The 14,805-nt window shown below is 36.5% G+C and overlaps 1 protein-coding gene across 1 annotated transcript in view; it reads right to left on the minus strand.

The window, feature by feature from the left end:
- The window catches only part of TRIM23 (tripartite motif containing 23), a 29,391-nt gene extending 14,844 nt beyond the window's left edge, over positions 1 to 14,547 (minus strand). Inside the window, exons 1-5 of the mRNA XM_059175105.1 lie at positions 14,390 to 14,547; positions 8,534 to 8,696; positions 7,143 to 7,264; positions 3,563 to 3,841; positions 2,159 to 2,341 (exon numbers count right to left, since the gene is read on the minus strand). Coding sequence (XP_059031088.1) covers positions 2,159 to 2,341; positions 3,563 to 3,841; positions 7,143 to 7,264; positions 8,534 to 8,696; positions 14,390 to 14,470 — 828 coding nt within the window. The 5' untranslated portion in view covers positions 14,471 to 14,547. The remainder of the gene's footprint in view (positions 1 to 2,158; positions 2,342 to 3,562; positions 3,842 to 7,142; positions 7,265 to 8,533; positions 8,697 to 14,389) is intronic.
- Positions 14,548 to 14,805: the final 258 nt, after the last annotated feature.

Raw genomic sequence — 14,805 nt, forward strand, 5'->3', positions numbered from 1 at the left:
TAAAAAAAACTGGAGTCACCCTTAATACTTCTCTTTCAAATTCCATAACTAGCCCCTCAGAAAATTCTAACTTCAAAATGTATCCAAAATCTGATCAAACCTCACCACCACCTCTACCAACCTGATCCATCATCTCTCACCTGATGATTACAACAGTCTTCTAATTGTTCTCACTAGATCTACTCCTGCCCTCTACAGCATGTTCTCCACCAATAACCAGATAGATCCTTTTAAAATGTTACATCAGAAACAACTATTCTTTTGCCCAAAATTCTCCAAATGTTTCCCATTCCACTGAGAGTAAATGCCAAAATCCTTGATGTGGGGTGTTCAAGGACAGGTGCCCTGAGAAAGCAACATCTGAGCAGAGACCTGAAGAAGGTAAGAGAGGAAACCACATCAGTATCTTGAAGAGCATTCCTGACAGAAAGAGCAAGGAACCAGCAAGACCCTTTCTGATCTCAACTCCTGCTACACTCTGTCATCCCACTCTAGCTGCATTTAGCCTCCCCACAGTTGTTTCATTTGTTTTTATTGAAGTAAAGTTGATACACAATGTTATATTAGTTCCAGGTGTACAACATAGTGATCTGACAATTCTACACATTACTCAGTGTTCACTCACTACAGTAAGTATAGTCCCCATCTGTCACCATACAACCTTATTACAATTATTGCTGACTATATTCCCCCCTATGCTGTACTTTTCATTTCTGTGACTTATTTATTCATTTCTGTGACTTATTTATTTCATAACTGGAAGTCTGTTCCTATTAATCCCTAAAAATACGGAACACTTCACAAATTTGCAAATCATTCTCACACAGGTGAGGATGCAGCTAATGAAACTGAAAAAACAAATTTTGTATTTTACTAGATTTTTAAATAATTTAAACTTAAATAGCCATATGTGGGTAATGGCTACTGCATTTGACAAAGCACTACTAGCATTATTCCCCCAATGACTTAGCTTTCAATCTGTTTGATTATCAAAGCAAAATATTGCATTTTTGTATATCCCTGTATCTTCCCATCCAAAAATATTCCTTTTGCCTCCATAATTTAATTTTAAAAAGCAAGTCTATAACTACCTCCTAAGTTCCTTCTCTCTCTTTACAGCTAAACTTCTTAAAAGTTAAACACACTCACTTCCCAACATCCACTTACTCTTCAGTTCACAGGAGGGTATCTTTTTTATTATTTCACAGACATAATAAATTCAATATCTTAATTAAACTTATTACTTTGTTCCACTATCCCTCCCAAAGGTCTTCCTCCTTCCCCATTAATGCATGGTATCACCATCCATTCACTTGGGCAAGAAAGAAATCCAGGCATCATGCCTGACCCTTCAAGTTACTTACAAAATCAGTATTATGAATCAATCACTAAGACCTACCTATTCTACTACTCTAAAATCTCAAGCCCATCTACCTCTCTCCATTCTCACTACTGTAGTGTTACAGGCCATAAACATCTCTCAATCAGATAATTGCAGCAACCTCCTATTAATAGGTTCCCCTGCTTCCAATTCATTTTCTATATTGAAAAGCTACCTTTCTTAATGCAAATTTGATTATTTTATTCCTACATGAATTTTTCAATTGCTCATCACCGCCCTTGGGATAAAGTCTAAAATCTTTAACATAGCTAACAAGATCCTGCATGACTTGGCCCTTAACTCTCCAACATTTTTTCTTGCCATGTCCCATCCAAAACTCAAAGATCTAAGTGTACTGAACTGAGTGTTTCAATAATGTGTCCAGTTCTTACTTCCAGGCATTTAACGTATGCTTCCCTCTGTAGGACAATTCACTCCCTCCCCACCCCCACTCTTCTCCCTGACTAAATTTCTTCACATCTCAGTTTACTATCTTGTATTCTGGGAAACCTTCCCTGACTCAGCTAAATTAATGCCCCTCTTATGCAATGCCAAAGTGTTTTATACTTGCCCCACAAAATACAGTCACCACAGTTGAAACTGGCTTTTTTCTACAATGAATTATAAATTTCATAAAGACAAAGCCTTTCCTAAAAATTTATTTTCAGTAACTAGCGTGGTATTAGTACAGTGTAATTGTTCAATAAATACAAGAAGATGAAAAGGTTAGAAGTAAAAAGGGTAAGAAGGTAAAGAAAGCAGAAAAAAATTCCATACATGTTCTGTGTGGGCCATTCCAATTCCATCTTCTACTATCTGTTCTCCTCCTTCAATGTGCTGAACAATTCCAACTAATTTTCTGGAATAATCTGAAATTTCCTCAGTGAAGGTCCGTATGCAGTGAGCCATATCTAAAATTGATGCTCGGATCTGGTTAGCTTCTGGTTCCAATACTGAATGCTACAGTGCAACAAAATTATAGAACAGAACTCACAGTACTGACTAATGATAAAAAATGTTATTTAAATCACTCCAATGATTAAAAAAAAAAGTATCAGTCACAAATGGCTTTTATAACAGATATACGAAAAGCACAAAATAATAAATACTAATTTACCCTTATCCCAAAACTATTTATCCTCCAAAGAAATAATTTAGAATTTGGGAGTCCTTTTATTATTGCTTAATAACAGTTTAAGATGAGGTGACTGTGTGGCTCAGTTGGTTAAATGTTCAACACCTGATTTCAGCTCAAGTTGTGATCTCTTGTGAGATCTACCACCCCCATCAGGCTCCACGCTGGGCATGGAGCCTGCTTAAGAGTCTCTCTCCCATGGGGCACCTGGGTGGCAGAGCCCATTAAACCTCTAACTCTTGGTTTTGGCTCAGGTTGTGATTGCAGGGTTTTGGGATCAAGCCCTGCATCAAGCCCCACGTCAAGCCCTACATCTGGCTCCACACGCAGGACAGAGTCTACTGAAGTTTCTCTCTCCCTCTTCCTCTGCCCCTCCCCGCAATACATTTTCTTTCTCTAAAATAAATAAATCTTTAAGAAAAAAGATATTTTCTCTCCCTACCCCCATCATCCTCCCTTTCTCCTCTTCCTCCCTCCCAAAAAAAAAAGAATCCAAGAGATTCACTTTTTAATTTTGCCATAAAGAACAGTTCATCAATAGAGATAAATATTGTCAACACAATCCAGGGCATTATGAAAACATGCACACAAAGAAATTTTGTTTCCTACTAGAAAACTATTTTTCAGTGAAGAAAGGAGGATAGGACCTCTCTGAAATTTTTGTTATGATATTCAGAAATTAAATCTCTCATATCTTTTCAAGCTATCAAGCTCCACTCATTCATTACTGAATCTTCCCCAATTCCTACGTGGTATAAAGAACCAAATCAATGTGGACGCCTGGGTGGCTTAGTGGGTTAAAGCCTCTGCCTTTGGCTCAGGTCATGATCCCAGGATCCTGGGATCAAGCCCTGCATCGAGCTCTCTGCTCAGCAGTGAGCCTCCTTCCCTTCCTCTCTCTCTCTGCCTGCCTCTCTACCTACTTGTGATATCTGTCTGTCAAATAAATAAATAAAATCTTAAAAAAAAAAAAAGAACCAAATCAATGGAAACAAACAGTAGGTTGGTAAACTAGGTAGAGTTATCCAGTCTAATTATATTCATACCTTGTGACCTTGGTGTTTTCCATATTCTTTGCAGACACAGCACATAAGTGGGCTAGTTTGACAGCCTTCTTCCAAGCAAACAAACTCAATAGCATGTACCTGATGCTGACAGCACATGGTTTTCTCATGAGGTTTATCAGCTAGAGGCACTCGTCTGTGTTTTGCTAATGTCTTTGTAGAATGAGTAACTTGAGAACACTCTGAGCACAAATGAGTTGCACATACAGTGCAATATACAGATGCAACGTGCGCTTCATCTTCATCACAACGAATGATGCTCTGATAAACAAAAAACTAATGTCTTCAATCTGAACCTCAATCATTATAACATTACAAATTTTAAAATATAAAAGCCCATAATCTTTTTTAACTGACCAAGCTTTGTTTATGAAAATATGCTGGTAATTAAGTAAAAAAGGTCACTTATGACTCATCTAAGAAAGTATTCATTTCTGTAAGTAAGTGAGAAGGTACTTCCAAAATTGATTATCAATATGTGCTATGAATTTGAGGCCAAAAATAAAACTGTTCTCGTAGGTTCATAGTCAGTGTAAAGATATCGTCCATGAAATCCCCTCATTTTACATAAAAGAAACTGAACAATACAGGCTAGAAATCTTTTTTTAAGACTAAAAAAATGATAATAAATACATCCCCACTGCTTTTTTTTTTAAAAGATTTTATTTTTTAAGTAATGTCTACACACAATGTGGGGCTTGAACTTACAACCCTGAGGTCAAGGTCACGCTCTGCTGAGACAGCCAGGTGCCCAGGCCCTCACCTCGACTCTGCTTTAAATACTACATATCATGGTGACGTATAGAAAAAAGAGAAACACAAATGCTATTTTGAGAAGCAGGTGTATGCACAAGAATCAGCTGCAAAGTTTTTAAAAACATAGATGCCCAGACTTAACCTAGGAAACACTTATTCCAATAGGCTGTAGAAGCCTGATCTGTGTATTTTTTTCTAAAACTCCACAGGTGAGGTTACTGCACAATCCTGGCTGAAAAAGCACTGATTTAAGCAAATAAAAAATATACAAATAAAATCTATGTTATATATAAGCTTTTAAATATCATTTCTAAATTTCATGAGTTACTAAAAAGCATCCAAGTTGAAAAACTTTACATTTCAGATAACCAAGAATGTTTTGAAACTTATGCTGAATATTAAAAGGTCATATAAAAATTAGAATGCTCGCTTTGGCAGCACATATACTAAAACCAGAAATAAAAATTAGAAAATATATCAATAATGTCATTAAGTATCACATTAAACTAAAAAATGAACTCAAAGTTAAACATTTTTTATTTGCGATTATGAGAAGCATGTACAGGTAATATTAAAAATTCATATCTTCTGTTTTCCAGACCTGACAAATAATTACAAGGTCAACATTAAACAATATTCTAATGTCTTTTGAAACATAAAACATATAGCACATGAAAGAAGTACAAAAAGCCTAGAAAACAGTGCTCTCCGCAAGTATATGGTCAACTAATCTTCAACAAAGCAGGAAAAAATATCCAATGGAAAAAACACGGTCTCTTCAACAAAAGGTGTTGGGAAAACAGGACAGCATCACGCAGAAGAATCAAACTGGACCACTTCCTTACACCATACATACACAAAAATAAATTCAAAATGGATTAAAGACCTAACTGTGAGAGGAAATTAAAAGGCAACCAAAGGAATAGGGGAAGATATCTGCAAGTAACATATCAGATAAAGGGCTAGTATTCAAAATCTATAAAGAACTTACCAAACTCAACACCCCCAAAATAATAAAAAAATCTAATTAAGAACTGGCAGAAGACATGAATAGACATTTCTCAAAAGACATATAAATGGCAAACAGACACATGAAAAAATGTTCAACATGACTCATCATCACAGAACTACAAATCAAAACCACAATGAGGTATCACCTCACACCAGTCAGAATGGCTAAAAGTAACAAATCAGGAAACAAAAGATGTTCATGAGGATACAGAAGAAGGGGAACCCTTTGCATTGTTGGCGGGAATCCAAACTGGGCAGCTGCTCTGAAAAACAGTATGGAGGTTCCTCAAAAAGTTAAAAATAGAAGTACCCTATGACCAGCAATTATACTAGTAATATTTATCCAAATGATACAAAAACAATAATTTGAAGGGGCACATGCACCCCAATGCTTACAGCAGCATTATCACAATAGCCAAAATACTGAAAAAGCCCAAATGTTCATCAACAGATGAAATGGATAAAGATATGGTATGTACATACAATGGAATATTACCCAGCTATTAAAAAGAATGAAATTTACAATGACATGGATGGAACTAGAGGGTATTATGCTAAGCAAAATAAATCAGTCTGAGAAAGACAAATACCATAAGATTTCACTCATATGTGAATCTAAGAAACAAAAAAGATAAACATGGGGGAAGGGAAAAAATACAATAAGATAAAAACAGAGAGGGAGGCAAACCATAAGAGATGCTTAACTATAGGGAAGAAACTAAGGGTTGCTGGAGGAAAGGGGATGGGAGTAGGTTAATGGGTGATATAATGAGCACTAGGTGTTACATGCAAGTGATGAATCACTAAATTTACCCCTGAAACTAATACTACACTACATGTTAACTAACCTGAATTTAAATAAAATATTGAAGGAAAAAAATAAACAGGAAACAGTGCTCCAGTTTGAAATTCACTTCAGTGATTCACTTTACATAGAGAAATCATGATTTAATAAAAGTAAAACTCAATCTGACATTTTTTTCCTTAATACTAAGCCTGTGATTTTAAAGTTGATCACCTAAATCATTAACTGTTATTTATTACAACTATTCTTACATCTAGTACAGTAATACGAGCTATGTGGACAATTCTTCAAGCATTAAAAATGCATTTTAAGGGGCGCCTGGCTGGCTCAGTCCATCCTCATGGATTTCAGGGTCATGAGTTCAAGCCCCATATTAGGCGTGGAACCTACATAACTGAAAAAATAAAAAATTAAAATGTATTTTAATCTGTGTTAATGAGCATTATTCTTATATTTACTGGACGATCAGCCTTTTGGATGATGAGAGTATACTTACACATAATTTAAACCTTTCACAAAGATACTTAGTAGTAGTAATTCCCTCAGGAGCTATTGCTATTTTTACGCATTTGGCCTCGACACTAACTGGCCTCTTTCAAGGACTTCCTCTTTCTTGGTGCTGTACTATTTATTGATTCACTTTTGCACCCTCTGGTTTAATATGTAGCTTATACCTTCTTCTTACTCTTCTGTAACCTTCTTACTCTTTAACTTTATCCTTGGGTAAAAGTGAATTACAATAAGGAAAATAAGTATATACATAAAACGTACTTTAGGTATGGTATTTTCAGAGAATTCAAGTTTAAGTTTTACCAATGTTCCGCTGGGAATATTGTTGCCTACAAAACTATAATGTAATGAAAAGTTGTGTTTCTGGAAACCTATCTGCTAGAGCAAGTGAGGTAAGATAGTACATTAGATGGCAAATATCTTAAATTAAAAGAAAAAATTCAAGCTCATAATAAATATTTCACCAAGTTCTATCAATACCTCTCCAGATATCCCAATGGCTTCTTCTGCAGCTCCGTACTGACCAATATGTCCATTCTGCAGTCGTTCCAAAAGCTCCAATAAAGCAAAATTTTTTTTCAATCCCCAAACACCTGAATCTCCTAGAATATAAAAATAAAAACTAAATCTAACAAAATGGAATATTAATCATTTTACCTCATACCTCAATAGTAACTTGTCATATATTTTAATCATTAATGTCTAAATTTTCAAAATTCAAATTTTCCCCGTATCTTTTTATGCTTAAACTACTGCCTGGTTAAAATTCTCTTTAAAAAACAGAAACTCCCACAACAGCCAAACTATGGAAAGAACCTAGATGTCCATCAACAGATAAATGGATAAAGAAGATATGGTATACACACACACACACTGGAATACTATGCAGCCATCAAAAGAAATGAAATCTTGCCATTTGTGACGACGTGGATGGAACTAGAGGGTATTATGCTTAGCAAAATAAGTCAACTGGAGAAAAACAACTATCATATGATCTCCCTGATATGAGGAACTGGAGATGCAATGTGGGGCTTTGTGGAGTAAGAAAAGAAAAAATGAAAGAAGATGGGATCGGGAGGGAGACAAACCATAAAAGACTCAATCTCACAAAACAGGCTGAGGGTTGCTGGCGGAAGCAGGGAGGGAGAGGGCGGTGGGGTTATGGACATTGGGGAGGGTATGTGCTACGGTGAGTGCTGTGAAATGTGTAAACCTGGCGATTCACAGACCTGTACCCCTTGGGATAAAAATACATTATATGTTTATAAAAAATTAAAAAATTAATAAAAAAAAAAAAACCAGAAAGTCCTCAGCAGTGTAGTAGAAAGATACTTAAAGGACTTCTATTTTTTTTATCATTTAACTTTATAAATCCTATTTTACCAAAGACTTTTACTACATATATTAAAACAAGTACTTTACAATATTTTTTAGACCAACCTACAGTAAGACATATATTTTCCATTACAACACAGGATAATGTACATTTACTTATACATAAATAAGTTTTTAAAAATATGTGTATATTTACAGCTGAAACAAAAGTTTCACACACAAGTATTCATTCTCACAGTTAGGAAAACACCCGTATTTTTCGTTCTCCTTTTTCTTGAAAACACCTACTGAGAATCAATTAAACTGATTTCATAACTACAAATAAGCTATGATTCATGTTGGAAAACCACTATAAGAAACATACACTTAATCTAAAATAACTCCTCTCTGTAAAATGGAACTCAAACAGCTAAAGATAATAATTTCCCCCATCTCTCATCTAACCGAGAACCTGCAGCAATGACTATACAAACTCCTTTTCACACAAATAAACCAAACAATTTTAAATCTTAAATACATACAATATATTTTCCTACCTAGATCTGTTACTTGTCGATCGAAAGGGCAACGGATTGCTCTTCCATGAAGAGGGAGGCGGGTAAGACAGTCATGACATACTGTGTGGCCACAAAGCAGAAGGCGAGGAACTTTGTCTCCTTGCAAAGAAAAGACATCTTCACAAACTCCACACTCCAGCACCTAATATTTAGAAAGGAAACATGTGCTTTTTAAGTGATTTTAAAAGCACACATACGGGGCGCCTGGGTGGCTCAGTGGGTTAAGCCGCTGCCTTCGGCTCAGGTCATGATCTCAGGGTCCTGGGATCGAGTCCCGCATCAGGCTCTCCACTCAGCAGGGAGCCTGCTTCCTCCTCTCTCTCTCTCTGCCTGCCTCTCTGCCTACTTGTAATCTCTGTCTGTCAAATAAATAAATAAAATCTTTAAAAAAAAAAAAAAAAAAAAAAAAAAAAAAAAAAGCACACATACTTTTGGTTAAAAAAACCCTCAATATAATCAATCTCATTAAATTATTCCTTCATGAGGGGCGCCTGGGTGGCTCGGTGGGTTGAGGCCTCTGCCTTCAGCTCGGGTCGTGGTCCCAGGGTCCTGGATCGAGCCCCGCATCGGGCTCTCTGCTCTGTGGGGAGCCTGCTTCCTCCTCTCTCTTTGCCTGCCTCTCTGCCTGCTTGTGATCTCTGTCTGTCAAATAAATAAATAAAATCTTAAAAAAAAATTATTCCTCCATGAAAAAAAGTCTAGATTGTAAAATTTTAAGTCACCTTTTATCATTTCATCTGATGGACCACATAAAAATTATATCATAGTGAAATCTCCTTGAAATGTCAACTGTTAGGGACCAAGATAATATTGTAAATTAACATCACCTTTATCTTTGGAAAATTATGTCTTGATTCATTATATCTGAATCTGTGTAATATGTCATTCTGCCAAAGTTGGGTTCTTAAACAATTTCTCTGCAATTACCTTGCCTCCAAAAGACCATAATTAATTTGAACAGAAATCATCTGAAATATGTACTAGGGTGACAATTACTCCTTGTAAATGATCAAGAACTTGTTCAGAACAGACTGCAAGTAATATCCAAGTATTTTCTAGTATCCATGTATACTACATAATGTAAACTCAAGAAAGCAGTCAGCTAAGACTTAAATTTCAATTCATTGTTCTCAATTAATAAATATGCCCCTGGGTTAGAAAATATTTTGTCTGTACCATTCCAATTACAGGCACATATCTTGCCCAAGGCCATGAAGTTAGTCAAAAGAAGTGACAAGAATCAGCATACTCACTCCAAAGCCCATGAGATTGTTTTATAATTAGTTAACAAACTGTATTTTTATCAAATGAAGCACTATTGGTACCTTTATCTCCCAATAGAGTCAAAGTGCTACACAATTTTAATTTATTTTTTAAAAACACCCACACTGAACTGTTCAATTATATCACAAACTACTATGTCAGCCATCCATGACCTGCTACAATCTGGCCTCTGTCCCACTGCTTCCCTGCCACCCACTTCAGACTCCATGCTCAAACTGTATCTAACAATTTGTAGTTCCCAGAACTTGAAAACTGGTTTTTGTCTTTTTTTTTTATGCTAATGCTGAGGAAATAGCTAAACAGACATTTTCCTGGTGGTTCCTTTTTTTTTTTTTTTTAACATTAATAAACAAACAAATTTCTAAACAACTGTATCTCTCAGTCTACGCACAGCTTATTCCAACTGAAATTACCACACTACCTCCTGGGCCATCATGCACCACGGTAAGTGTTTATCTTGATACCCTAAACACATTAATTCCATTATTAGCTTCCAGCCTGTCTTTCCCTCTTAGACCAAAAAGCCCTCAGGAACAGGGCATTCCTAAAAACGCAATACTAGGGTGTTCATATAAATAAAGTCTGGCAAGATTAAAAATTAAGAACAGTTCAGACCAACCACCATCCCCCAACAAATACACAATGCAAGGTAAAAAACAGAAAATCCACAATGGAAATCATTCTTAATCCATTATAAATTTAGTATTAACTCTAATTAATTTGGACTCAGTTTACGAAATACAAACATCTTTCATTATACATTGATAATACATAATTGGCTTGCATCCCAGTATGGTTCAAAAGAGGCTTAAATGTAACACATAGCTCACAAGAAAAGACATAAAAACAGCTCTTTAAATATATAAAAAGATGTTCAATCTCTCTCAAAACACTTTAAAATGCACTTAAACCAATACATTTTTTTCAGATTAGAGCAAACAGGTTGATAACCCTTTGTATAATCCTTTGTGTTGGTGAAGATGTGGGAAAACAGATATACTTGCTGACTGCTGTGAAATGTTTAATGACTAAAATAGGCTTTATGAAAGGCAATTTGAAAATACCTATCAAAACTTTATATAGCTTAGTAATTCTTTTCCAGGAATTTATCTGACAAATATATCACTCATGTGTGACAAGATCTCTGTGTTATTCCTTACAGCACCATTTGCATTTGCAAATGACTGGAAACAAAATAAATAGATAGCAACACGACTGGGAAATAAATTATAGTATATTCATATACTGCAAAACCATGAAGTTTGTTGAGAAAAAGGAAGTTTCCTACGTACACACATAGAATGACTTCATATGAATAAAGCAAAGTGAAAAATATATAAAATATTTAATTAGCTTTTGCATAAAACGGGGGAAAGAGCATACATTTGTATCTATATTTTTATACAGACATACTATCTTTCTAGCAGGATACACAGGAAACTGATTACACTGGAATAGTGGCTCCCTATGAGGAAGGAAAACAGATGGGAAAAGTTACACATAAACTGTATTATACACAAACCCTTAAATGTATCCTACATTTTTAAAAAAAGCAGGACAGAAGTTTCATTTAAATATTGTCACTAGAATATCAAATTCATTCAAATACAGAGAAGATATAACAGAATTAAATAAAAAATAAATGCAGTATTTTTTGTTTCATTTTTCTAACACTGTAATAAACTTGTTTATGACCATAAACTCCAAACAAGTAAAATTTCAGTCCATTCAGATCTTTTACCTCTGAACACATAATTACACAAGATAAAAGAACTTAAGTTGCTACTACAGTGCTTTTTCAAAAAGCACTAATAACATTTCACAGATTCATAAACTAAACAAGGAACCAAAAATAAACTTACTAGACTATTTCATATCAACTCAGGAAACAATAAAATAAGAAATTCTTTCTTCAGTATTTATGAACACAAACTGTGGCTAACAGCACAATAAGAAAAAAAAAGCTAAATAAGAAAAAAGCACTTAATCTTATCAACTTCACAAATATGTCAATGAGAGCTTCAAACTGATTACATGTAAAACAAATTTTAATTAACCAGACCATATTTTATTTAAGTTATTTATTTATTTTTTTAGTAATCTCTTGCCCCATCATGGGACTCAAACTCACAACCCTGATATCAAGAGTAGCACACTCCTCCAATGGAGCCAGCCGGGCACCCTAATAATACCATATTTTAAATGGACTAAAAAGACTCAGTCCTCAAAAGAAACCATCCTGATTCTTTTTTTTTTTCTGACTCTTTTTTTAAAAAAGACTTTATTTATTTGTCAGAGAGAGAGAACACGCACAAGTAGGGGGAATGGCAGGCAGAGGGAAGAGGCTCCTGGTGAGCAAGGAGCCAGCCCCATGTGGAGCTTGATTCTAGGACCCTGGGATCATGACCTGAGCCAAAGTCAGACACTTAACTAAGTCACCCAGGACTCCCTTCCTGACTCTTTTTTGAATGTAAGTAATTTCATAATGTCAGATTTTTATCTTTAAGTTTTCTAATGAAAAACCCTGTCATTATCAACTTATTCATTATTTTACCTTTTAGCAATATATACTTCAACTCTCACCTTCCAATGAGTAATTTCTGCTTTCATCTATGAAAATAAGAATGAGTTACAAATCACAGCATAAGCATCTTACCAAGGAGGACTACCCTACTGCACAGCTTGGGCACATTTTACATGTGAAGATAAAAACAAAGTGAACCTGTAACACATCGAACTCTGTGCTGTAACAAATTTGAGTCATATGAGGCCTTCATATATTTTTTGAGATTTTAAGGCAACTAGGGTAACAAAAGTAGATACAGCAACAATAACCATTCCAATTACAACTTCTTGATTCAAGCTAATTCACAAAATAATCTTCAAGTATTCTCTCCTTAAAGCCCAATTTAATACATAAAATCTCGACCATGTAACATGGCTAGTAACAGTGTTCCTCTGTATCTCAGATATGCTGTGTATCTTCAGAATAACTTCAATATACAAAGGCCAGATGAATTAAAAGCCATCAATAACTGGCAACATACCTGTGAACAGAAATGTAGCATTTGTTGTCATATAAAAACCAACATTAGGGCGCCTGAGTGGCTCAGTGGGTTAAAGGCACTGCCTTCGGCTCGGGTCATGATCCCAGGGTCCTGGGATCGAGTCCCGCATCGGGCTCTCTGCTCAGCAGGGAGCCTGCTTCCTCCTCTCTCTCTGCCTGCCTCTCTGCCTACTTGTGATCTCTCTCTGTCAAATAAATAAATAAATAAATTCTTTAAAAAAAAAAAAAAAACCAACATTAGGTGAAAAAATCATAGATGCCTATTACCCAAGATCTCAAATTAACTTCAGACATTAACTGATAGCGTGGTTCTCAACCTTGGTTGCACATTAAAATCACTTCTAGGAATGTTTAAAAAATATACTGATGTCAAGTTAATCAGAACTTGGGGAGAAGGAGTGTATCGGTAGTCTTTTTTTTTTTTTAAGTCTTAAATTATTCTAAGTATGTAGCCCATAATGAGAATTACCAACAACTCAGATTACAACAATCCTGAAAGTTATTCTATAAACCGATGAGATCAGTTCTCCCTTGCTGATCTTTCTATACACATACAGTGGAAGGGAAATGTGAATCCCACATATTTCAGTTGATTCGCTAATGCATTTTGAAGCACTTAAGCACGGTAGAATTTCAAACCTGAAGCACTGGGCAAATCGTATATCCTAACGTTAATGTTCAGCCATGCTGCTGCAGCGACACTTCTCAAAAAAGTGTTGACAGGGACGCCTGGGTGGCTCAGTTGGTTAAGCTGCTGCCTTCGGCTGGGGTCATGATCCCAGGGTCCTAGGATCGAGTCCCACATCGGGCTCCTCGCTCAGCGGGGAGCCTGCTTCTCTCTCTGCCTCTGCTCTGCCGCTCTGCCTGCTTGTGTTCTCTCTCTCTCTCTGACAAATAAATAATAAAATCTTAAAAAAAAAAAGTGTTGACAGACTATACTAATAAGAGAAGAGGGGGCAGACCAACCAGTACTGTATGTCTGATTATAGAATAAGTGCAATAATGAAAACCAGATTTTAAAGGCATTCAAACCTGGATCCACGACGCAGTGTGTTAACGTAAACCTGTGTTTCTTCACCTGTCAAACAGTAATTATCATATACTTTATAAGTAGATACTAACGAGCTAAAATATTTAACACAATACCTGGCAATAACAACGGCTCAATTTAATAAAAATAAACTAATGCCTGTTGAGCTTAACAAAAAGGAGAGGAACTAAGCAAAGACCGGCAGAAGTCAGTCTCACAGGCCCATAAGCTCCTTTTCACAAATGTCCCCATCGGCCACGTAGAGGACTGGTATGAGCAGAAAACCAAGCAACTTCAATCCCGCAGAGATAAAATCACAGAGGGCACGACAAGGCTTGTAAAGCCTAGAGGCGCGCAAAGGCCCAAAGAAGACCGCCGGAGCGCGGCCGCCAGACCTCAGGGATGAACCGAAGGGAGGCCGATGGTGGAGAACAGAGCACGCAAGGTCCCTCACCTTCACCACGGCCGTACCCCGGCTGCCCTGACGGCCACTGTCTAGTCCCGCTCCAGGCTTGTTTACAATGAGGGTAGCCATCCTACGAGCAGACGCGCCGCAGAAGCAGCCGTCACGGCCTTCAAGTGAGGGGCGGGGTCCAGCCACCTACCCAGAGGCCTCAGCGTTCACCGCCCGCGCACAGGCGCAGTAAGACGCGGAGCGCCGCTGGCTTGACTTCCGGCCTCCTCCTCCTGCCGGTCACTAGCAGTTTGTCGGCACATCCTTGTATATATGAAGGCTTTGCTGTTTATATTGTTATTATCCAGGAGTCTGCAACTGATAGAAGGAAATAAAAGTAAAGGGAAAAAGAAGGCTAAAGCTAAAAGTAAATTTTCGGGGTGAAACTCCTGCTTCAGTAACAAACTCTGCCCAAT

The sequence above is a fragment of the Mustela lutreola genome, chromosome 5, assembly GCF_030435805.1.
Source record: "Mustela lutreola isolate mMusLut2 chromosome 5, mMusLut2.pri, whole genome shotgun sequence".
In the NCBI taxonomy this organism is placed as follows: domain Eukaryota; kingdom Metazoa; phylum Chordata; class Mammalia; order Carnivora; family Mustelidae; genus Mustela; species Mustela lutreola.